Source organism: Neophocaena asiaeorientalis, unplaced genomic scaffold (assembly GCF_003031525.2).
Source record: "Neophocaena asiaeorientalis asiaeorientalis breed wild unplaced genomic scaffold, Neophocaena_asiaeorientalis_V1.1 scaffold138, whole genome shotgun sequence".
In the NCBI taxonomy this organism is placed as follows: Eukaryota; Metazoa; Chordata; class Mammalia; order Artiodactyla; family Phocoenidae; genus Neophocaena; species Neophocaena asiaeorientalis.
The window spans coordinates 7,084,611-7,108,568 of NW_020172632.1; the positions used below are offsets into that span (position 1 = coordinate 7,084,611).

The 23,958-nt window shown below is 46.2% G+C and overlaps 1 protein-coding gene across 1 annotated transcript in view; it reads left to right on the top strand.

Annotated features, from left to right (window-relative positions):
• Positions 1-17,836, top strand: part of TTC4 (tetratricopeptide repeat domain 4) — a 39,741-nt gene extending 21,905 nt beyond the window's left edge. The window contains exons 6-10 of the mRNA XM_024739347.1: positions 2,318-2,404; positions 4,136-4,353; positions 4,957-5,038; positions 14,512-14,594; positions 16,655-17,836. Coding sequence (XP_024595115.1) covers positions 2,318-2,404; positions 4,136-4,353; positions 4,957-5,038; positions 14,512-14,594; positions 16,655-16,757 — 573 coding nt within the window. The 3' untranslated portion in view covers positions 16,758-17,836. The remainder of the gene's footprint in view (positions 1-2,317; positions 2,405-4,135; positions 4,354-4,956; positions 5,039-14,511; positions 14,595-16,654) is intronic.
• Positions 17,837-23,958: the final 6,122 nt, after the last annotated feature.

Genomic DNA, 23,958 nt, shown 5'->3' on the forward strand with positions numbered 1-23,958 from the left:
GAATTTCACCTCAATTAAAAAAAATTTAAAAATATATACTAACCATGAAATAAAAAATTATTGATAAATTGGACTTGGTCAAAACTGAAAATTTTCTATTCTATAAAAGACATCAATAAGAAGATTAAAAGGCAAGCCATGGAATGGGAGATCCTTGAACCACAGGGGTTTGAGTTGCACACTTCCACTTATATGCGGATATTTTTCAATAGTAAATACCACAGAACTATGTGGGTGGTTCATGGTTGGTTGAACCTGAGGATGTGGAGAAATAGAGGATACAGAGGGCCGACTATGAGTTATACATGGATTAACCCTGGTGTTGTTCAAGGGTCAACTGTATATCTAACAAAGGATTTGTATCCAGAATACATAAAGAAATCTATTCAATATGAAAAAATTTTTTAATTTTGCAAAGAAACAGACACTTCTCAAAAGATTTACAGTAGCACATAAAAATATACATAGTATCATTAGTCATGTGGGGGGAGAATGCAACTTAAACATCAGTGCGATCCCAGTTCACAAGACTGACAATATTGGCAGAGATGTGAGGGAGCTGGAACTCTCATAAATTGTCAGTGGGATATAAACCACTTTGGAAATCAGTGTGTTATTTTTATATTCCTATCCTATGACTCAGCAATTTTACTCCTAGGTATTTAGCTAAGAGAAATGAAAACATGTTCATAACAAGACTTGTATAAGAATGTTGGTGGCCAATTTTATTCATAATAATCCAGAAACAGCCCTTGTGTCCATCAACAGGAGAATAGATAAGCAAAGTGTGGTATATTCAAACAATGGAATATGACTTGGTAATGAAAAGAAACAGACCTATCAGTGATGGGATGGGAGGGTGATGGACTGCAAAGAGGTATGAGGGAACTTTCTAGAATGTTCTCTATCTTGATTGGAGTGTTGGGTACTCAGGGTATACATTTGTCAAAACTCATCTAACTATACACTTAAATTCTCAACAGAGTTGACTTTTTTTACGTATATAAAGGGGCAGCAAACTTCATAGTTCAGGACTCCTCTGACCTAGGGGTTATGTGGGCTTTATGCGGGCTGCAAGACCCCAAACTTCAGGTGAGACAGCAGGGAAATCACATCCTCGCACTTGCATTTGTAAGTCAAGAGGAAAAACAACATGGGACAGAATACAAGTCATCCTTAATCATCCATCTTAATCATTCTCTAATGTGGACCAGACACTGTGGTCCAGTGTAGCTCAACTGTGAAGGCAGAATTGGACATAGTTCTAGTGGTATCCATGGGTTTGATTACTCTTGGTAGTACAATCAAACTTCCTAATAGCAGAAAGGATTTTTGCAGCTCTTGGCAAACTGGATTGGAGAAGGATGGCCAAGAATTACCAGCCGTTGTCTCCTGGAAGGGTAGACTTTGTTCATAAGAAAAAGAAGATCTGTGTTAGCCCTTGTGGGGAGGATAAGGGGTGGTTGGTGCTATATTTTAGAGCAGGGCTCAGCAAACTGACCCACAGGCCAAATCCAGCCTTTGTTCTGTTTTTGTACATTCTATGAACCAAGAATGTTTTTCATACTTTTAGAGGGTTATGAACAACAAACAAAGCAACAAACAACGCTAGATAATGTTCGACAGAGACCATACATGGTCTGCAAAGCCTAAAATATTTACTGCTGTTTACAGAAAAAGTTGGCCCCTACTAATCACAATCCTGAGGGTAGGTAGGAGTACGATCACCTGGCTTTGGGTAGATTAGCAGGAAAAGGAAATCTAAATTATATTTCTGTCAGATGAAGTAGACTGGTGGTATTTTTCTCTCATGGACTGTAATTGTGCAAAAGGCAGAGCCTCTGATAAGTTGTTGGCCTGGGTTTTTCCATTGTGTTTTCCTAAACCCCAGCCATAACAGAGAAGTTTAAATGCCCCATTGGCCCTGATGTCAGTCCCTCTACCAAGAATGCCCTCTCTCTTTCATCTGGTTTCTGTCTAAACCCACCTCCTCGATGGGGCAGAATCAGTCACTCCCTTCTCTGTGTATCATAGCACTCAGTTCATACCACCAGGCTAACACGTAGACCTTTCTACATGTCTGTCCCCCTCTGGACTATGAGCTCCTTGGGTAGATTTTAACATTTTTGCTGCCACTGGTCCTGGCATCCAGATATGTGCTCCTTAAATGTTTATTGAACTGAATCCAGCCACTGGTATCCCTTGATATACAGGAGCCTGGGTTGAATAGAGACCAGAGATAGCTATTTAGGATCAGGCTGGGGTAACAAGTGGAGGCAAGTTCTCTAGAGCTGATGTATCTGAATTTCATTTTCAGCGAACTGAACAGAGGGATATAAGGAAAGCAAAGTTGAAAGAAAAGAAGGAGCAGAATCAGAATGAGGCTTTACTCCAGGCCATCATGGTGAGTTCTCAAACTCTAGGCCCTTCTGGTCTTCTGAAATCCACTAATCCTGAAGCCTGTTGGGAACGTGTCTGGGAATGCTTTACCTGAATTAGTTGTACATTTTCTTTCTGCTTTTGGTGAAGCAGTGTGACAAGTCAGACCTTCTGAGTTCAGTCAGCTCTCTCACTTGCATGCATGTATTGGTTTCAGGTAACATTTACTGAATTTAGTAGCTTTTGGTTAAGCATTTTCTAATCTTCACAGTAGCCTTCTGGGGTAGGTCTTCTTGCTCCTGTTTTTGCTAGATGAGCACATAGCCTCAGGGATAGGAAGAAACCTCACACAGCTGATATGTATCAGAGCCAGGTCCTTGCTCTCAGCCCCTGGGTTATACTGCATCCTGAGAAAGTGAATTTTTAGGATGTAGCTCTTCTAACTATAACAACAACACAAAATTCTATCTCCCCTTCCCTCTCTTTACTGCATTTTAAATGAATGTCGTCTGATCCAAATCTTGCTTTCACAAGTCACTTTGAGCCTTGGCTGCTCAGGGGAGGTAATACTGGCTATGAGATTGCGGGGTAGGTTCTTGGTTAGGTTCTTGGTTTCATTCTTTGCCGAGTTAAATTATGTGCCTATTTAAATTACTTGTTGACTTTGAGAACGTCACAGTTCTAAGATGCACTCCACTAGTTCCTCCGCACAACAAAGAATCTGTTAACACATTAACAGATTAAACAGAAGGGAATACTCCAGAGGGATTTGGTCATTTTCTAAAATGTAGAATATTGGAATGCCCAGACATTTGCATACAGACCTATTTTGGTTCTCTCCTTTAACTGTGCATCTCAGACTTCAGTGTACTTAGGAATTAATCTCAAGAGTAATATAAACAAAGCCGTATATACTACATTTTAGTGGTTTAAAGCAGAGGTCAGCAAGCCGCAGCCAGTGGCTTACAGCCCTGCCTGTTTGTGTATGTCTTACCAATGGCTGTTTTCACACTACAGTGGCAGGGTTGAGTAATATCAACAGAGACCATTTTGCCCGCAAAACCTAAAATATTTCTTATCCGACCCTTTAAGGGAAAGTTTGCCAACCCCTGATTTAGGAGATACCATCAAGGTAATTTTGATTACATATCATTTTCCTCTTGTGTGCTAGCCTTAGGAGCCTCCACACAACGTACATAGGACTCTACTATTCAGACCTTTGATTTATCCTTGTTTCTATGAGACAATCAAGATTAAGTCAATGTGTGCATTATTTTTATTATCCCATGTCCTAGCTAAATGGAAACGTTTGCCATGTTCGTACATGCCTCTCTGCATCTTTTCTGTACCTTTGCACATGCTGTTCCTTGGCTGTTACTTGGGGTAGAATGCCCTTCCCACTCCCCTGCCCCCCAACTTTTCTGCTTTTCAAAGTCATTGTTCAAGGCCTAGCATCCCCCAGTCCCCTCCAGACCCCAGGCTGAATTAATTATTCATGGTCTGCAGTTCCACAGCTTTACTTCTTACCTTATGTTGTACTTATTACCGTGTCTAGCTCATGTCTAGCGTGCTAGACAGAGTCTAGCATGTGGTAGATGCCCAGTAAAGGTGAGTTAAACAAGTCTCAGGAATAATAAAGATGAATCATGTGTAGAGCTGGCTCTCAGGGAGCTCGCAGTGTTATGGTTTCCTAGTTTTAGTGAAATGAGTTTGCATCCTTCCACACATGTGTGTGTGTTTTCTTTTTTTAACCCAGGCTAGGAACATCAGGCTAGTGTCTGAAGCTGCTGGAGAGGATGAAGATTCAGCCTCAGAAGGTCTCGGTGAGCTCATCCTGAACGGGCTCACTTCTGAGAATCTCTACGGAGCCAGGCTGAGTGTAGATGATGGGGGAAGACTGAGCTGGCCTGTGCTCTTTCTGTACCCAGAGTATGCCCAGTCAGACTTCATCTCTGCTTTTCACGAGGACTCCAGGTACTTCCTTCCCCAGGAGCCCTTCGCTATGCTTGCACGCTCTTCCCTGCTGTCTCCGCAGGATGGACAGGTGGATTTTTAGTTGTGGAGGAAAGAGAATAGTTTTAGAGGGTTTTACACAGTCTGGTTGGTATAACCTCTCTATTCCATAGCTGATTTCTCCTTTTACTAAGTAGCTTTGCAGTGACAGACCACAGTACAGTGTTTGTCAAGCGCTGGTACTTGTCTCGTGAGAGATGAAATCATTGGAGGTAGTACCTGCATAGAACTGAAGGGTATATTTATTAGAAAACATATGTCTGGCGATTTTAACATGTGATTTCATAGGGTTAATGCTTAGAATGTGGCTGAATATAAGAATGTTGTTAATCCTGAGTCAGTTTAAAGAGAATTACTATGTCATAATAGGACAAGTGATACACACATTTTGGGCACTGCTGTCAAAATGGATTAGGCAAAAAAAAAAAAAAAAATGGATTAGGCCTGCATTTCATGATTTATATACATTTTTGATATCTCTGTGAATTGGTGTCCAGGGCATGGGATGTAGGAAAACATATTATGAGTTATTGATACCCAGAAATACATGTTATATCTCCTTAGATTTATTGATCATCTAATGGTGATGTTTGGTGAAACGCCCTCTTGGGATTTAGAGCAAAAATACTGCCCTGATAATTTAGAGGTAAGGGAAGTTTTATTTTGTTCCTCTATGGGAATTGGGGTGGGGAGGAACAGGGAGTGCAGTGAGGTTTCACTGCCTTTTTTAAAAAATCGTGGTAAAATATAAAAGACATAAAATTTACCATTTTAACCATTTTAAGTGCACAGTTCAATAGCGCTAAGTACATTCACATTGTTGTACAACCATCACCACCATCTGTCTCCGTTTTCATCATCTTAAACTGAAACTCCGTGCCCCTTAATCAATAACTCCCTATTTTCCCTTCCCCTCAGCCCATAGCATCTACCCTGCTACTTTCTGTCTCTGAATTTCTCTCTCATATAAGTGGAATCAGACAGTATTTATCCTTTTGTATCTGGCTTATTTCACTTGGTGTAATGTCTTTAGGATTCATCATGTTGAGCATGGGTCAGAATCTTACTCTTTTTCAAGGCTGAATAACATTCCATTGTTGCAACTTAAAAAAAAAATAATCACAACTTTACAGAACAAAGAATTTATCTTCTATTTGAGAGTAAGATGCCAACTGATGCCCCATCACTCCTGAATACTTAAGTGTCTATTTCCTGCATAAAGCACATTTTCTTTCATGATTCCAGTCAATCATCAAAATCAGAAAATTATCTTTAACACACTCTTACCAGCTAATCCTCAGACTCCATCAGTTTTCACAAATTTTCCCCCAGTAATGTTTTTTTTTTGGCACACACTACTAATTTTAAAAAAAACTCTTTTAATTGAAGTATAGTTGATTTACAGTATTGTGTTAGCTTCAGGTGTACAGCAGTGATTCAGTTATATTTTTTCAGATTATTTTCCATTATAGGTTATTTTAAGATACTGAATATAGTTCCATGTGCTGTACAGTAAACCTTTGTTGCTTATCTATTTTATGTATAGTAGTTTGTATCTGTTAATCCCATACTCCGAATTTATCCTCCCCAACCCCCACTTTGGTAACCATAAGACTGTTTTCTGTGTCTGTGAGTCTCTTTCTATTTTGTATGTAGATTTATTTGTATTAATTTTAGATACACATAATGATATCATATACTATTTGCCTTTGTCTGACTTACTTCATTAAGTATAGTATTCTCTAGGTCCATCCATGTTACTGCAAAAGGCAATATTTTATTCTTTTTAATGGCTGAGTAATACTCCATTGTGTAACTATACCACATCTTCTTAAGCCAGTCATCTGTTAATGGGCACTTGGGTTGTTTCCAATCTTGGCTATTATAAATAGTGCTGCTGTGAACATTGGTGTGCATGTATCTTTTCGAGTTAGAGTTTTCTCTGAACATACGCCCAGGAGTGGGATTGTTGGATCATATGGTAACTCTGTTTAGTTTTTTAAGGAACCTCCATACTGTTTTCCATAGTGGCTGCACCAATTTACATTCCCACCAACAGTGTAGAAGGGTTCCCTTTTCTCCACACCCTTTCCAGCATTTATTATTTGTAGACTTTTTTTTTTTTGGTGGTACACGGGCCTCCCACTGTTGTGGCATCTCCCGCTGCAGAGCACAGGCTCCAGACGCACAGGATCAGCAGCTGTGGATCACGGGCCCAGCAGCTCCGCGGCATGTGAGATCTTCCTGGACCGGGGCACAAACCCGCGTCCCCTGCATCGGCAGGCGGACTCTCAACCACCGCACCACCAGGGAAGCCCTATTTGTAGACTTTTTAATGATGGCCATTCTGACTGAGGTGTGGTGATACCTCATTGTGGTTTTTGATTTGCATTTCTTTAATACTTAACGATGTTGAGCATCTTTTCATGTCCCTGTTGGCCATCTGTATGTCTTCTTTGGAGAAATGTCTATTTGGGTCTTCTGCCTGTTTTGATTGGGTTTGATACTGAGTTGTATGAGCTGTTTGTATATTTTGGATATTAACCCCTTGTCAGTTGTATCATTTGCAGATATTTTCTCCCATTCTATAGGTTGTCTTTTCATTTTGTTGATGGCTTCCTTTGCTGTGAAAAAGCTTTTAAGTTTGATTAGGTCCCATTTGTTTATTTTTGGTTTTATATTTTGGCCTTGGGAGATTTAAGAAAATATTGCTACGATTTGTGTCAGATAATGTTTTGCCTGTGTTCTCTTCTAGGAGTTTTATGGTGTCATGTTTTATATTTAGATCTGAAAACCATTTTGGGTTTATTTTTGTATATGATGTGAGGGAATGTTCTAATTTCATTGGTTTACATGTAGCTTTCCTCGACACTATTTGCTGAAGAAACTGTCTTCTCCATTGTATATTCTTGCATCCTTTGTTGTAGATTAATTGACTGTAGGTGTGTGGGTTTATTTCTGGACTCTCTGTTCTGTTCCATTAAGCTCTATGTCTGTTTTTGTGCCAGTACAATGCTGTTTTTATTTATTTATTTATTTTGTGGTACGCGGGCTTCTCACTGTTGCGGCCTCTCCCGTTGCGGAGCACAGGCTCCGGATGCGCAGGCTCAGCGGCCATGGCTCACGGGCCCAGCCGCTCCGCGGCATGTGGGATCCGCCCGGACCGGGGCATGAACCCGTGTCCCCTGCATCGGCAGGGAGACTCTCAACCACTGCGCCACCAGGGAAGCCCACAATGCTGTTTTTTGTGTTGTTTTGTTTTATTTTTGGCTGTGTTGGGTCTTCATTGCTGCGCACAGGCATTCTCTAGCTGTGTTGAGCGGGGGCTACTCTTCCTTGCAGTGCGTGGGCTTCTCATTGCAGTGGCTTCTCTTGTTGCGGAGCATGGGCTCTAGGTGCACAGCCTTCAGTAGTTGTGGCACGGGCTCAGTAGTGTGGCTCACAGGCTCTAGAGCGCAGGCTCAGTAGTTGTGGTGCACGGGCTTAGTTGCTCTGCGGCATGTGGGATCTTCCCGGACCAGGGCTTGAACCCTTGTCCCCTGCATTGGCAGGTGGATTCTTTTTTTTTTTAATTTTTAAAATTATTTATTTATTTATTTTTGGCTGCATTGGGTCTTTGTTGCTGCACGTGGGGTTTCTCTAGTTGTGGCGAGCGAGGCTATTCTTTGTTGCAGTACGTGGGCTTCTCATTGCAGTGGCTTCTCTTCTTGCAGAGATCAGGCTCTAGGCATGCAGGCTTCAGTAGTTGTGGCACGCAGGCTCAGTAGTTGTGGCACATGGGCTTAGTTGCTCCATGGCATGTGGGATCTTCCTGGACCAGGGCTCGAACCTGTGTCCCTTGCATTGGCAGGTGGATTCTTAACCTCTGTGCCACCAGGGAAGTCCCAAACAGGCAGATTCTTAACCACTGCACCACCAGGGAAGTCCAGCATGCTGTTTTGATTACTGTGGCTCTGTGGCATAGACTGAAATCTGGAAGGGTTACTCCTCCAGCTTTCTTCTTTTTCCTCAGAATTGCTTTGGCAATTCTTAGTCTTTTGTGATTCCATATAAATTTTAGGATTATTCTGGTTCTGTGAAAAATGTCATGGGTCCTTTTTTTAGCACTTTACATATATATATATACGTATATATATATATATATACGTGTGTGTGTGTGTGTATATATATATATATATATATATATTTGGTTGCACCAGGTCTTAGTTGCAGCAGGCAGGCTCCTTAGTTGTGGCTCACCGGCTCCTTAGTTGCAGCTTGCGGGCTTCTTAGTTGTGGCACGCGAACTGTTAGTTGCACTAAGCATGTGGGATCTAGTTCCCTGACCAGGGTTTGAACCTGGGTTCCCTGCATTGAGAGCGCAGAGTCTTAACCACTGAGCCACCAGGGAAGTCCCAGTCATGGGTATTTTGATAGGGATTGCATTAAATGAGTAGATTGCTTTTGGTAGCATGGACCTTTTAACAATATTCTTTCAATCCAAGAGCATGGAATATATTTCCATTTCTTTGAATCTTCAATTTCCTTTATCAGTGTTTTATAGTTTTCAGCATATTGGTCTTTCACCTCCTTGCTTATGTTTATTCCTAGGTGTTTTATTTTATTTTTTGATGTGATTTTAAATGGGATTTTTTTAACTTATATTTCATTGTTAGTGTAAAGAAATGCAACAGATTTTTGTATATTAATCTTGTATCCTGCTACGTTGCTGAATTCATTTATTAATTCTAATAGTTTTTGTGTGGAGACTTTAGGGTTCTCTATATAGAGTATCATGTCATTTGCAAGTAGTGACAGTTTTACCTCTTCCCTTCCAATTTGGATACCTTTTCTTTCTTTTTCTTATCTGATTGCTGTGGCTAAGACTTCCAATACTACGTTGAATAGAAGTGGTGAGAGTGGGCATCCTTGTCTTATTCCAAAATTTAGTGGGAAGGCTTTCAGCTTTTCACCATTGAGTATTACATTGGCTGTGAGTTTGTCATAAATGGCTTTTATCATGTTGAGATATGTACCTACTTTGGTGAGTAGGTATAGAGGGAACATTATCATGAATGGATGTTGAATTTTGTTAAATGCTTTTCTGGTGTCTATTGAGATGATCACATGGTTTTTGTCTTCCTTTTGTTAGTGTGCTGTATCACATTGATTTGCATACGTTGAACCATCCTTGTGGCCCTGGAATGAATCCAACTTGATCATGGTGTATGATCCTTTTTATGTGTTGTTGGATTTGGTTTGCTAATATTTTGTAGAGGATTTTTGCATCTGTATTCATCAAAGATACTGGACTGTAATTTTCTTGCAGTCTTTGTCTGGTTTTGGTATCATGGTGATGGTGGCTTCATAGAATGAATTTGGGAGTTTTCCCTCCTCTTCAAGTTTCTGAAATAGTTTGAGAAGGATAGGTGTAAGTTCTTTGTTTGGTAGAATTTGCTAATGAAGCTGTCTGGTCCTAGACTTGTGTTTGCAGGGAGATTTTTTAATTAACATTCTATTTCATTTCTAGTGATTGGTCTGTTCAAATTATGTTTCTTCTTGACTCAGTTTTGGCAGGCTGTATGTTTTTAGGAACTTGTTCGTTTCATCTTGGTTGTTCAATTTGGTGGCATATAACTGTTCATAGTAAACTCTTATGATTTTTTCTATTTCTGTGGTATCAGTTGTTATTTCTCCTCTTTCATTTCTCATTTTGTTTAATTAGGTCCTTTCTTTTCTTGTTGAGCCTGGCTAGAAGTATGCTGATTTTGTTTATCTTTTCAAAAGCCAGCTCTTGCTTTTATTGCTCTTTTCTATTGTTTTACACGGCCCAGCCGCTCCGCGGCATGTGGGATCCTCCCGGACTGGGGCACGAACCCGCGTCCCCTGCATCAGCAGGCAGACTCTCAACCACTGTGCCACCAGGGAAGCCCCCAAATACATTTTTGATCCTCTTTTCTCTCTCTCCTCCTTCTGGAACTTCTATTATGTGTAGGTTGGCACGCTTTATATTAGCCCATAGATCTCATATGTTGCTTTCATTTTTTTTTTTTCTTGTTTGTCTTTCTATCTGCTGTTCTGATTGGGTAGTTTCCATTATTCTCTCTTCCAGATCACTTATTTGTTCTTCTGTGTCATTTAGTCTGTTATCCATTACTTCTAGATCGGTTTTTATCTCGGCAATTGAATTGTCTAATTTCGATTGGTTCGTCTTTATAGTTTCTAGTTCCTTTTTACAGTGATCTGCATTTCTATCGATAATCTTTCTTAATTCCTTTAGCATTTTTTTTTTTGCGGTATGCAGGCTTCTCACTGTTGTGGTCTCTCCCATTGCGGAGCACAGGCTCCGGACCCGTAGACTCAGCAGCCATGGCTCATGGGCCCAGCTGCCCCGTGGCATGTGGGATCTTCCCGGACCGGGCCACGAACCCGTGTCCCCTGCATCGGCAGGCGGACTCTCAAACCACTGCGCCACCAGGGAAGCCCCTCCTTCAGCATTTTTATTACTTCCTTTTTGAACTTGGGGACTTATAGACTGGTGAGGTCTGTTTCATTATTTGTTCTTTCAGGGGATTTCTCCTGTTCTTTTAATTGGGAGTGGTTCCTCTGGTTTTTCATTTTACTTAACTTTCACTGTTTCTATGAATTTAGGAAAACAGTTGTCTGTTGTGGTCTTAAAAGGGCGTTTTTATGTAGGAGTGTCCCTGTGTAGGCTGTGTGTCCAATATTTTTGGTGTGAGGGCTGGTTTTGGTATGGATGCCGGCCACGTCTTTCATCAGAGTGTGCTGGCTGTTATCCCCTTGATAGGGAGTGTGATTGGTGTTGCGGTGTCCAGAGCCTGTGTTGGATGTGAGGTGGGGCCTCCTCTTTGCTCCATGGCCTGTCAGGGGCGGGGTCTGCTCCTCCGTTGTTGGAGTAGAAGCCATGACGGTCAGGTTCAGGCTTTGTTGCCCTTGAGTGTGTGCCCTGCCCCAAGGGAGGTGGTTGCTGAAGCAGGTGAGGCCCGTGTACTCACAGAGGACTTGTGCACTACCTGTGTAAGCATCCGTGATTCACTCAGAAGCAGCCCAAGGTCACGTCCCTTTCTCCACTTTGTTCTTCCCAGATCTAGTGCAAGGCTGTGGTGTGGAGTAGGCTGGAGTGGGGGTCAGGGCATTGTGGTTGCAGGAATTGAGGTGGCCGTGCTGCCACCTGGGACCTGGAGTTGCCTCTGTGGCAGAGCTCTCCCAGCACCTGGCCACTCCAGATCTGATGCTAAGGTGCAGTGTGGAGTGGGCAGAACTAGGGTGCTCCCACCGGGAAACCATCACTGCATACTCCCACCCAGGGCCTGCCTGACTGCCCAAGATTCAGCGCCTAGCCACTGTGTGTTCTTGTGGCACTGCCCGGTGTGCGCACTGACAATGTCTGCTGCAGCTAGACTTGCTGCCGCTGTTCGGATGCTGACATTGGGTTTTGCAGCTACCCCAAATCACATCTCAGGCCTTCCAGGCTGTCTCTGTAGCTAGATTGAGTCCTCTCCCAGGATCTGCCTGCCTGAGATTCAGTGCTTAGCCGCTGTGTGTTCTTGTGGTGCCGCTTGGTGTGTGCACTGACGGTGTCTGCTTGGTTTGGCCCGCCACCCTGGCACGTACACTGACAGTGGTCTCCATCGTTGTGCTCAGATCACACCCCAAGCACCCTGGTCTGTCTCTGCGCAGCTAGACCGAATCTTTGCCGTGATCTCACACCAGGCTGTGGTGTGGAGTGAGTGTGGCTGAGGCACTGGCCCCTTTGGATTGGGAAGTGCAGCGAGGCAGCAGCCTCAAGTGCAGGTCTCTCTCCACCCTGATTGTTAGCAAGCCAGCACACGCGCATTCCTCTCGAGTAGAGTCTAGGCTTCTCCAGCCCCTCTATCTGTGTCAGCGGATTTCCCAGCAGTCAAGGGGGCTTCCCAGGGTGAGGATCCATCCATGTGGACCTTCTCTTCCTTACAGAGCACTCCCGGGGGTGCCAGTCCCAACCTGATGCTTTTTTTTCCTCTGTCCTATCTAATCACATGGAGATCTTTCTTGCAGCTTTGGTTGTATAGGAAATCTTCTGCCAGTTTCCAGTTAGTTTTCTGTGAGAATTGTTCCACATGTAGATGTATTTTTGATGTTTGTGGGGGGAGGTGAGCTCCACGTCCTCCTGTTGCGCCGTCTTGATCCCCCCCTGCCTATCCCCAGCTGTGTTCTTTATAGCAAAAGGAATCCCACATTGTATTGTATCTAGTGCTCATGTCCCTTTAGTCTCCTTCAGCCTATTGAAGACTTTCTCAGTCTTCCGTCAGCTTCCTTGATCTTACCCCTTTTTTTTTTTTTTGCGGTACGCAGGCCTCTCACTGCTGTGGCCTCTCCCGTCGCGGAGCACAGACTCCGGACGCGCAGGCTCAGCGGCCATGGCTCACGGGCCCAGCCGCTCCACGGCATGTAGGATCTTCCTGGACCGGGGCACGAACCCGTGTCCCCTGCATCGGCAGGCAGACTCTCAACCACTGTGCCACCAGGGAAGCCCGATCTTACCACTTTTGAAGATTACAAACCAGTTATTTTGTGGAAAGTCCATCAGTGTGTTTCCTTGTGACCATGACCTGGATTATGTATATTTGACTGGAATATCACAGAAGCAATGCCGTATTCTTTTTTTTTTTTTTTTTAATTTTTATTTTTTTTTGCAATGCTGTATTCTTGTTGCATCCCATCAGGTGCACATAATTTCAAATGTCCCATTACTGATGGTGTTCACCTTAGTCCCCTGATTGAGGTAGGGGTTTGCCAATCTTCTCTGCTGTAAAGTTACTCTTTTCCCCTTTGTAATTAGTATTTTATAGGGAGGTACTTTGAAATGATACAGATATCTTATTCATCAAACCATCAACATAATCATTTATATCAGTGGATTTATGGTTTCTTACTTTATTCATTGAGTTATAGTCTATGACTGTGGTTATGTTATGCTCAAATTTTCTCAGATTTAGTCAGTGGGAATGCCTTCAAATTTGCTTCTGTGTCCTTTTGACTTGTCTCCATTTTTAGAGCACTTCTTGCTTTCTGTCACAAGATGTTCAAGGCTCAAATTGTGCTTTCCTTGCCTTAGCTCTAGAATCAGCCATTTTTCCCAAGGAGGGCCTGGCTCTTTTTGGTGGAAAATGATATTTAGAAGTCAAGTAGTAGGTGTATTCATAAGTACAGGGGTGAGGGGAAGGAGGGTGCTCACTGCTTCAATGCTGTGTATGTGTGTGTATGAGCTCTCACTGGTATCTCCAGTTCTAATCCAACACTATCTCTTTCTATATCTCTTTCTATATTTTTAACAGTAACTTCTATTATTCTTAATATATTATTTATTTGTATTTAATCCCCCTCCTGTCACCACCAGTGTCCCCTCTCCCTTGGGGAACCTTCCTCACCTCACTTGGATTCCTGACTCCCCCCCATCAGGCTGCTGCCCCAGCACAGTGCCCTCCTCATCCTACATGCACTCTGTCACCCCACGCTGCTTAACCAGCCTGCATGAATCTCTTCCTCATCCTGCGTGGGTCCTCACTCCCCTCAGCAGGCCACCTCCTGCCATGAGTGGCTGCCCTTCTCACCCTGCTTAGCTGGCCAGTCCGCAATGAGGATGCCTATCTCCACTGGCCGGTCTCTGATACCCCTCACCCCCCAGCATCCCTCCTATGCAGATGTCTTCCTCAACCTACTTGGGCTTTGACACCTGCACAGGGCTGTCCCCTGTGTGGACATCTCTCTTCCCCTGCTCTGGGCCACTAGTGCTTTCTTTTCCCACACCTAATGGCTGTTGCACAGAATTGTTAGGGAAGGGAAGGCTCATAGGCCTGGACTTTCAGTCTTGGCTCCTCTGTTTACTAGCTGGGTTTAGTCAGTAAGTTATTTCCCCTCTGTGAGCCTTGGTTCTGTCTTTGGGAAATGGAGCCAGTAATATCTTCCTTAGTGTCGTGGGAGAGGACTGAGTGCTTTATACTCCATGACTCTCTAAGGGAGGCATTCAGCTAATAACAGTTGCATGTCTTTAACGTTTCCCCAGACTTGGCCTCAGCATGCCTAGTGCTGCTGAAGCCCTTTATTTGTATCTGACTCCTGCTCCCGTTCATCCTGCAGGTCTACTTTGAGGATGACGACAGGTCAGAACTGTACCGGGTGCCTCCCAACAGCACCCTGCTGCAGGTGCTGCAGCACCCCAGGTGAGTCACCGTCACGGGGCTGCGCAGACCCAGAAGGATGCTCAGGTACCATCCCCGGGATACAGCCAGGTTTTCGTTCCACCACTGAGTGTTTGCCTTGTACTCCTCTCCCTTCTGCCCTGGATACAAAACTGTGTGAGACAGCGACCACAGAGACTGTCCTGGACCATCGGCCAAACAGGTTGCAGCGTGATGACTCAACCCATTGCACTGCAGCCATGACGTCCTCAGGGAGAGGTCAGTGGGGCTGCTTGAGAAAGAAGCAGCTGCCTGGCTTTTGTACCAAAAACAGCTGGGATGGCCCTCCTATTCCTGATTGTGCCTGTGTCCCCTGACATCGCCACATGGAAAGAGCATTGGCTCTTGAAGTCAGACACCGTCATTTAGTGGCTCTTTGGCTCTGAGCACGTACTGCCTCCCTGGGGCTGTTTCCTCATCTCTAAAATGGGGATAATAGCTGTTGCCTACATGTTTCTCAGGTATTTGAGAGAGTAGGAGTCACAGCTCTGATGGACTAAGGGGCAGTCTTGCTGTGGGAGGGCACCTTTGTTAGTCGCAGCGGCAGCCAGCTGGATTTGGCAGTTGTCTCTTCAGCTTTGGGATGTTCCTGGACTATAAGGGAATGCCCTCAGTAGCTTTGTAAGGTGACTCTTGGGCTACTTTTCCCTAAGCTGTGAGCGAAGCAAATGTCTTGCATCTACGCTAAAAGAGCTAGGGCAACGAGGGTGGTTGGGCGTGGTAGGAAATGAGGCTGGAGGACCAGGGTAGGGCCGTGCGCAACAGCCTTGGATGCCCTGAGGAGCACGAACTCTGTCCTGATGGTGGTGTATGGAGCCCCAGGGGGTGTTCAGGTGAAATTTACCAAGGAATGTACAGAGCTTGTGTACTCTTCGGTGGTGAAGGCTGGATAGAGGGTTGATTGGAGAGAAGTGTAGGAGGCACGTTGGGATGGGAGTTGGTGATGTGCTGACTGACTTGGTGTGGGTGTCCAGCTGGCCTTGATGCTTCTGCTTCGGCCTGGCAGGCAGGCGGTGAAGGTTTCTTCAGATATGATCCATGACTTCTCTTGGCAGCACTTTTTTCTGGCCCTAAGTCTCCCTTCTAGTTTAGAGACAAATTTTTAGCTGTTCATTTTCTCAGTTGTTAGATTACCCAGAATTCTTTAAAGGCCCAAGGTCTACTCTACCCCGTCTTCCAGAAAATGGGGGAGAAATCTAAACAGAAAGCAGACTGATTTGTGGAGGAAAACCAGTTTCATGCTTCTCAGAAAGTGTAAATGCATTGGAAATGATTATTTTTTAAATGACTAACATAGGCAGGAGGCTTAGCACGGGTGACTGGCAACTTCAGACCCTGAACTGGGTGCTGGGCCAAGCTACAGGCTCCTGTGCCCATACCCAACTCCATGGGGTGCTGCTAACACCCCTGGACCCGGGAGGCTAAGGCCTTGCCTAGCCTGCCCACTCCATTGCTTTATGCCCAACAGCTGCAAACGCTCTAGTGACCCGCACCTCCTGGCTTTTGCTCCCCCATGCCCCGTCTCTACCCCTTTTTCAGTTAACGCAAGCTGAGACATGGCAGCTTCCCAGAAGCCTTTCCTGATTCCCCTTTCCCATAGAGGGAATCACGTCCCTTGGGCTAACACCATACCTCACAGATGCTTCTACAGTTGTGCCTTGCTGTCATTATTTATCTCCCTCCCCCCAGAGAGGGACGGTGAATTTTGTTTTTTGTTTAATGTGTGTTTTCAGCAAGGGGCCTGGCTTACCCTGGGCACTCACTGTTGAATGAAGGACTGAAAGCGTGTTCTTGTTTTATTTCACGTTTAGCCATAGACATACATGATGCTATAGGACTTGCCCAAAGGTTCTCGCTAGGTTCTAAGGGAGAGAGGGTCATGCTAATTTGCAGACTTATAAACAACCAGACAAATAAATATGCTGAACTTGCATTTTAATGTTGACTCATATCTAAAGGTTCACCTTGACTTGTTGGGAAGGTCCATGGATGATTAAGATTGCAATTCAATTAACCCCTCTCTTTTATTGTGTTCACTGCAGGTACTTTGTAAAAGCCCTGACACCAGCATTTTTGGTCTGTGTAGGATCCTCTGCTTTTTGCAGGAATTATCTCCGGGGGAGAAAGGTGCGCCAGGTAAAGTGACTGGCCATGCTGTGAGAGCCAGGCCCCCTGGACCTCCTCCTCCCTCCTGCTCCTCAGCCTGGGGTCTAGCACACTTGAATCAGCAGGACCTACTCCTAGAATCCAGCGGTTTATTTCTGTCACTCTGGGGACAGGCGTTCCCTGCATTGTGGTTGGGAAGGAGCTGCCGACTTCCTGAACTGCAGCCTCTCTGGTCAGAGTGCTGAGCTCCAGCTGGTCTTCACTCATCTCTCTTGGTACAAAACTCCGTGCCTTGGTCATGACATCCTTGGACTCACTGTGAGCTGTGTTACCCACCAGCCTCCATCTCTGACCTGAGGAACTCACTGGTCTGTGGACGCTGACTCACAATCCAGTGACGTGGTTCTGAACCTTTGTGGAGTCAGGCCTTAGAGAAGCTGTGGCTCACACTGCAGACATACACAAACCATGCGTGTAATTGTAAGGTATCAGAGCTGAGAGACTCGGGCCTCCCGTGACTTCACGAGCACAGACGGCTGCTCTGTGGAGACGCTGTAGATCCCTTGGGGTGAGATGGGGCCAGGAAAGCCAGGTCCTGTTTCTGTATCTATAAAGACCTACAAACTGGGGTCCTCCAGAACCACTAAAATGTTTGTCACTTTTCCTGATCTTTGCAGTATGGAGAACTGTGACATACTTGGACAGTATGTCACAGTTTTTACATTTCAGAATTTTATGCCTTTTAAACTGGGAAATCTTTTTGTATGTTGAGTCACCGTCATACGTTGTATTTTTGTCTGCAGCTTTTCGCTTCCTCCTCCATAGAGGATTTTATATGCCCTTACCTTGCGTTGCCCACCCCGTCCCCCAGCGAAGAGTGTACTTCCCTGCTCCTGATGCAAAGGGATGTGAGTGGACATGTCCAGACCGAGCTTACAGAGCATCACGTGGTAGGCTTTTGCTCTTTTCCCTCTGCCGTGGGAACACAGTTCCCAGAGAGGGGCTGTTCCTTTAGCCTGGGTGTCAGATGCTAAGACACATGGAGCAGAGCTGAAGCAGCTGGCCTGCAGCCATTGACTGTAACATGAATGAGAAATAAATGTTTGTTGTAGTAATAAGCACTGAGATATGGGGGTTGTTTGTTACTATAGCAAAGCTAACTAATACATCATTAAACTGAAACCAGCTGCTGTACTTAAGATCGACTAATTTGGGGTTTTGTGCTGTGCCTGCCTTTGTCTTTGAAGCTCATTTTGCTGTGGAATATTTACAAAGGACCAGGCAGCTTTCTTCCAGGTGCAGGTCCCTGCCTGTGGCTTGTGGCCAGAGAGCTGAAGTCCAGCCTCCATCCTAAGCCTGGCTTAGGCCACACTGAGGCCATCCTCTCTCACTTTCCAGCAGGACTCCATGCTTTGTGTAAGAGGCTAACATTCAGCTAGCAGCAACCCCAGCAGGCATTGCAGGGTTCCCTGCAGGAGCCACCACACTCTCATGGGGCAGAGCAGGTTCCAGGGTGCCGCCTTACTCACCTGTGACACAGACTGGTTACCGTGCCCCCTCTGGACACTGAGGCTGGGGTGAGATGCCAGATGAGAGCAAATTGTACGGTCACAAGTATACACACCTTGAGAACGATGCCTATGTGACCATCGTCCCCGTCACCCAGCCCTTTCGTAAGACTCCCGGCAGTCAAGTCCTCAGTCGTTTCTGCTCCACCTTCTCTTCAGTCGCTGCCCCAGCTGCAGCTGGGGTGGGACACAGGCAGAAAGGGGAGAAAAGGGACTTAGGATGGCGAGCTGTGAGACCAGAGGTAGGATCCTGGTGCTGCTGACTTGCTGTGACTGTGAGTGAGGGACGGCCACGTGGAGAATGGTCCCTGTTCCCCCCTCACAGGCATGTCTGAGGCCCTGCTGTGCAGATACCATGTGCAAAGTGCTCAGTGCAGTGCCTGGCACATAATTACTAATAACCAACTCTTAACTCAGTGAAACTATACGCAGGGGCACATCCATGCACACCTGTAGCACTTAGACCAGTGATTCTCAACCAGAGGCAGCTTTGCATCCTGAGGGGACATTTGCCAATATCTAGAGACATTTTTGGTTGTCACAACTTGGTGGAATGCTAGTGGGTGGAGGCCAGGGACGCTGCTAAACATCCTGCAGTGCACAGGACAGCCCTCACAGCAAAGATATCTGGCCCAAATTGTCACTAGTGCTTAATGAGAAAGGCTGCACTTAGAGAAGCTGCACTTAGAGAAATGCTGCACTAAACCTTCCAGAAGGTAAGCTCTCAGTGGGCAGGGGCCAGATGAGGGGCTGGTCTGACTGCCCAGGCCTGACATACAGTGGGAACTCAGTGAGTGTGTGCCGATGAGTGGATGGAAGAATGAAGGAACTAATGAATGAAAAGAAATTAGCCAGAGTCCTGTCCCAAGGCCCCACTTGCATACACACAAGTACTAGTAAAGGTATTCCCAAGCTCACACCCAATGTGGCCACCTTACACCTCTTCCAGGAAGGCTCCTGGCCTCCCAGTCCATGGCTGTGCCTCCTCTGACTTCTGCCATCCTCTAAGGGTCGCCAGGTGAGTGAACCCAGTTCAGACTTAGGAGTGACCTACAGAAGTTAGGATGAGAACCTGGCTGGCGTGAGGAGCAGGGGGCCCCTTGAGCCCCACCTGCCTGGCGTGTGTGCCCACACCCCCTTCCAGAGCACAAGGCCTCACCCAGCCTTGCCCCACTGCAGTGGCTATGATGGTGGGCAGCGCAGCCCAGCTGAGCACAGCCAGGAGTGTGGGGGAAGGGCCCTAGGCACTCCCCTTCCTCAGCGGCGGAGCCTGCGGGGGTTGGGGGACAGGTGGCCTTCATGTGAAGCGGATGCGTGCAGTGGGACCTGTGGGCCTGGCCTTCACCTGCTGCCTCCCCGGCCACCTGCCTATGCCTGGGATTCCAGCAGAGCCTAATCAGAGCTCCCCACAAGTTCTTAACCCCTCGCCACCTCATTTTACAGATGAGGAAACTTAGGCCCAGAGGAGGGACAAGGAACCAGCATCCTTGGCATCCCCGACTTGAGGCAGAGCCTTTCCCACCATCCCAGGGCCCCTCCTTTCCACAAGACTAGAGTGTGGCCCTTCCCAGGGCCAGGGGTCAGGGATGGAGGTGAGACCCCCGACACCCTGTCTGGTTACCTCTGTGGAATTAGGGTGGAAGCTGGAGCACTGGGTGGAGGAACAAAGCCCTCTTAAGCCAACCCTGATGAAACACACTGCTGGCAGTTGCCCAAGGGCAGGCAGAGACATGATGGCCATCAATACGGAGTGCAAGCACTGCAAACCATGTACCTGAATTCTCTCATCCTAACAGCCATGCTCTCAGGTCTGTGATCCCAATTTCATGAATAAGGAGATGGGGGCACGCAGTCTCACCAGTGAGTGTCAGAGCCAGGATCTGAACCCCAGCATCTTACTCCAGAGCCCACCTGCCTCCTTTGCCATGTTCCTTTCATTCCATTTGCTTTACAAACATTTAATGGGCACCAGCCAAGGGCAGGGCATCAGCCAGCATCAGCCAGCCTCTGCCTTCAGGGTCATGCTGTTGAGTGGGTGTCATAAACCTAACCCTGGGCTGAGAACTGCTCCAGTGAAGAGAAATGCAGCCACTACAAGCAAGTCTGTCCATGCCCCTGCTCCCTGTTCCCCCATCAACACTCCTGGTGTGGCATTCAAGGCCCTTCAGGGTCTGGCCCTTTACCTCTGCAGCTCCCTCTGTCTCCAGCGTCCTTAGCCCAGCCATCCTGGCCTCGGTTCAGCTATAGGGCAGGAGGGTGCACTGGCTAGAGTATCAGCTCTGGAACCATACTGCCTGCCTTCTAATTCCAGCCCCATGACCCACTAGCTGAGTGGCCTCGGGTACCGGTCCTCAGTTTCCTCATCTGCAAGATGAGGATAACAGCATCTACCTCATGCAGATGCTGTGAGAATTAATCTGTGTGTAGCACATGGAACACAGCTTGCCGCATACCAAGTATTTGTTTAATCTATGGAACTTAACTTTATTCTCCAGTCTTGCCATGCACTTAGCTTTGGACTTTGCACATTGTTTCCTTTGTCTGGAAGACTCTTTCTTCCACTTCTTCCCCTCCCTCCATTCCCACTGTTCCCCCCTTTACTATTTAACACCTAGTCTTCCATTAGGCCCAGGTGCCTCTTCCAGGAAGCCCTCCTGGCTTATCACATGTCCCATGATACCTGCACCATCCCTACACTTACACTACACAGTAATTGTCTGATTACTGGATAGTTGCTCCCACTTCTCTGGAAACTGAGTCAGGGACCCTGAACTGTGCGTGTACTCCCAGGACCTAGCACAGCACCTGCTCAGCACACAGCAGGTGCACAACAAATAATTACTGACTGATGACACAGGCAGGAGTGATGACTTCTGAACAGATGGAGTGTGGGGAGCCACCACACATGACGGATGTGGGCCGTTCAGTTGAAGAAGGGATTGGTGGGGTTGGGAGAGGTGGGAGGGTCTTCAAGCAAAGGCAAGGAGCCTTGAAAGGACATATTCCAGGGGTAGCGTGTGGGCTGGCTGGGCTTGGTGGTAACGGCTGCCATCTATTGGGCACTTAGGATATGCCAGACAGTGTCCTAGAGTGCTTCACATGGATGGGCTCAATCCTTGCAACACCTATGGGAGGCCAGGAGCTCAGCAACATTTTGCTGAGAAGAAAAGTGGCACAGAGAGGAGAAGCAGCTTACAGAGCCAGCTAGTGAAGAGTGGACCAGAACTTGAATTCAGGACTCCCCTAAGCCCCTCAGGAGATACTAACCGTAGCAAGACTGGGCCTCTGCCTCCAGGAGTTGGCGACAAACCCAGAGGCCCTTGCCTGCTCACTCCAAGGTCATGGTAAAGTCTTGGTGCTCACTGTGACCTGCAACGTCCCCGACGTGTCTACCTGCGTAGAAGAATCCAGCCTGCAGAAACCCCTGCCAGCACCCAACATCCTGCCCATGGCATTTCCGTCAGACCACACGCTTTCTGGGTGAGCTGGGCAACAGGTTCTCTCCTTGTACATGGGGTGTCCTCACCGGTAAGTGCCTCCACCTCACTCTCCCGGCCCTACACGGTTTTAACCACAAGCTTATGAGCAGCCTTGAGAGCTGCTGGCTTAATAGGAGTGGACACCATCCCTGCACGGAGGAGGGGCCTGAACGTGGGAGCCTAAAGTTGCCACCCCATTGTGGTGGGCCATGTGCACTGCCCACCCACCTACTGAGCACAGAGGACTAACTGACCTTCCACAAGGGCAACTGCCACTTCCCAAGCACCTGCTGTGAACAGGCACTGCTGTCCCCGTTCTACCTATGAGGAAGCACAGGGGTATAAGTATCTTGCACCAGGTCACATAGCTACTAAATGGCCCAGGCAGTCTGACACCAGAGTCTCTAGTCTGGGTCACTACGATGTAAGTCATTATTTTAAATTAAGTGAAGTACCTTGACTTCTTTTCCCCAAAGTTCACAGTAACATCATAAAAATCTTTATTTTCCCATTTTCCACATTATAGAAAACTTAAAAAAAAATCCTCTTCCTAACCCTAAAACAAAGCCGTGTGTGCCCTTGATGCGTAACAATTCTAAAATGCATTCTGGCGTCTAGGTGTAGAAATGGACAGTGGGAACTCTGTGAAGAGGCCTGGCACTCAAGTAGTTAAGGAAATGACAATTTCGAGATTTCTGCAAAGCTCCTTTATTGATAGCCCAGCAGGTGTTTCTTCCATTAAAACACTGAATATTAATGGAGCGCTTGATTTACATTCTAAACTTGATTTACACGACGGTTTTGTTATGCACCAGCCTTTGTCCTCAAGTATTATTTCTGCTAAACATTTCTCAGCCAGTTGCTTCTCCATCTCCCCAAGGAATGAGCAATGATAATACAGCCTGTACCTGTTATTTTGCCAGCAACCCCATTTCATCAATTTATGGCAAGAGGTAACACTGGCAAGTTCAGAAAGGAGAGAAGAAGGTACACGGTTTGAAAATGTCTGTCTTTCCTCTAAGGAGATGGAACCATTCTGCAGGTTCCATCTTAAGGTTAAGGTTACTTAATTCTTGCTCGTGGCACCCCCCAGGAAGGTTGTGAAGCAACATATCAAAAAAACAAAACCCAGGTCTCGAGATAATGTTAACAGCAGAACCTGAGCTCCCAATGGGGGTATTTCCTAAGTCATCCCATGTAAAGGAAGCATTTCCTGAGAGCACACTAAGGGTTAAGCTTTTCATATGTCAGCTCAGCCAACCCTTAGACAACCCAGGGAGGTAGGTACCATTACCATGAGCACATCTTACAGATGAAGAATCTAAGATACACAGATGCACAAAGGACAAGTTATTTGTCTAAGATAACATCCCTGCTAAGTGGTGGATTTAGGACTGTCTGTTCAAGGTTCTGATCTTTCCACCAAATTATACTGCCCCTGGCCACAGGACACTGGCTAAGTAATCAGGAGACCTGGGTTTCAGTTCAGCTTGACCTTGAGCAAATCACTGTGCTCCTTGTACGCGTCTCCCTTGGAAAACAGAGCATGGGTACCTGTTTCAAACCTACAGCACTTCTGTAGCTCAAAGGCTGACTCAGCCAGACATCACTCCCTGCAACAAGATGGACCCAAGGTAGCCTAACTTAGGAGACGTAGCACCTGGCTTGCAATCAGGAGGTTTGCCAGTAAGATGGGTTGTGGCAAGTTAATTCCCACTGCAGGCCTGTCTCCCATCTGTGAAACGAGGGCTGGACAGGCACGCTCCAAGTTCTCCCATTCTAAAGGTCCATGATTCTACATCACCCTCAAATCGTTCTGTGTCATACACATTTATGAGCGTTTTAAATTAATTGGTTCTCTATTCCGAGTCTGATTTTTTTTAATAAGGAGGCAAATGCATATTTATTTATTTATTTTTGGTTGCACCCCACAGCATGTGGGATCTTAGTTCCCTGAGGGACTGAACCCGTGCCCCCTGCAGTGGAAGGGTGGAGTCTTAACCACTGGACCACCAGGGAAGTCTGAATCTGATTTTTAAAAGTGCTTATTCTTGGGCTTCCCTGGTGGCGCAGTGGTTGAGTCTGCCTGCTGATGCAGGGGACACGGGTTCGTGCCCCAGTCCGGGAAGATCCCACATGCCACAGAGCGGCTGGGCCCGTGAGCCATGGCTGCTGAGCCTGCGCGTCTGGAGC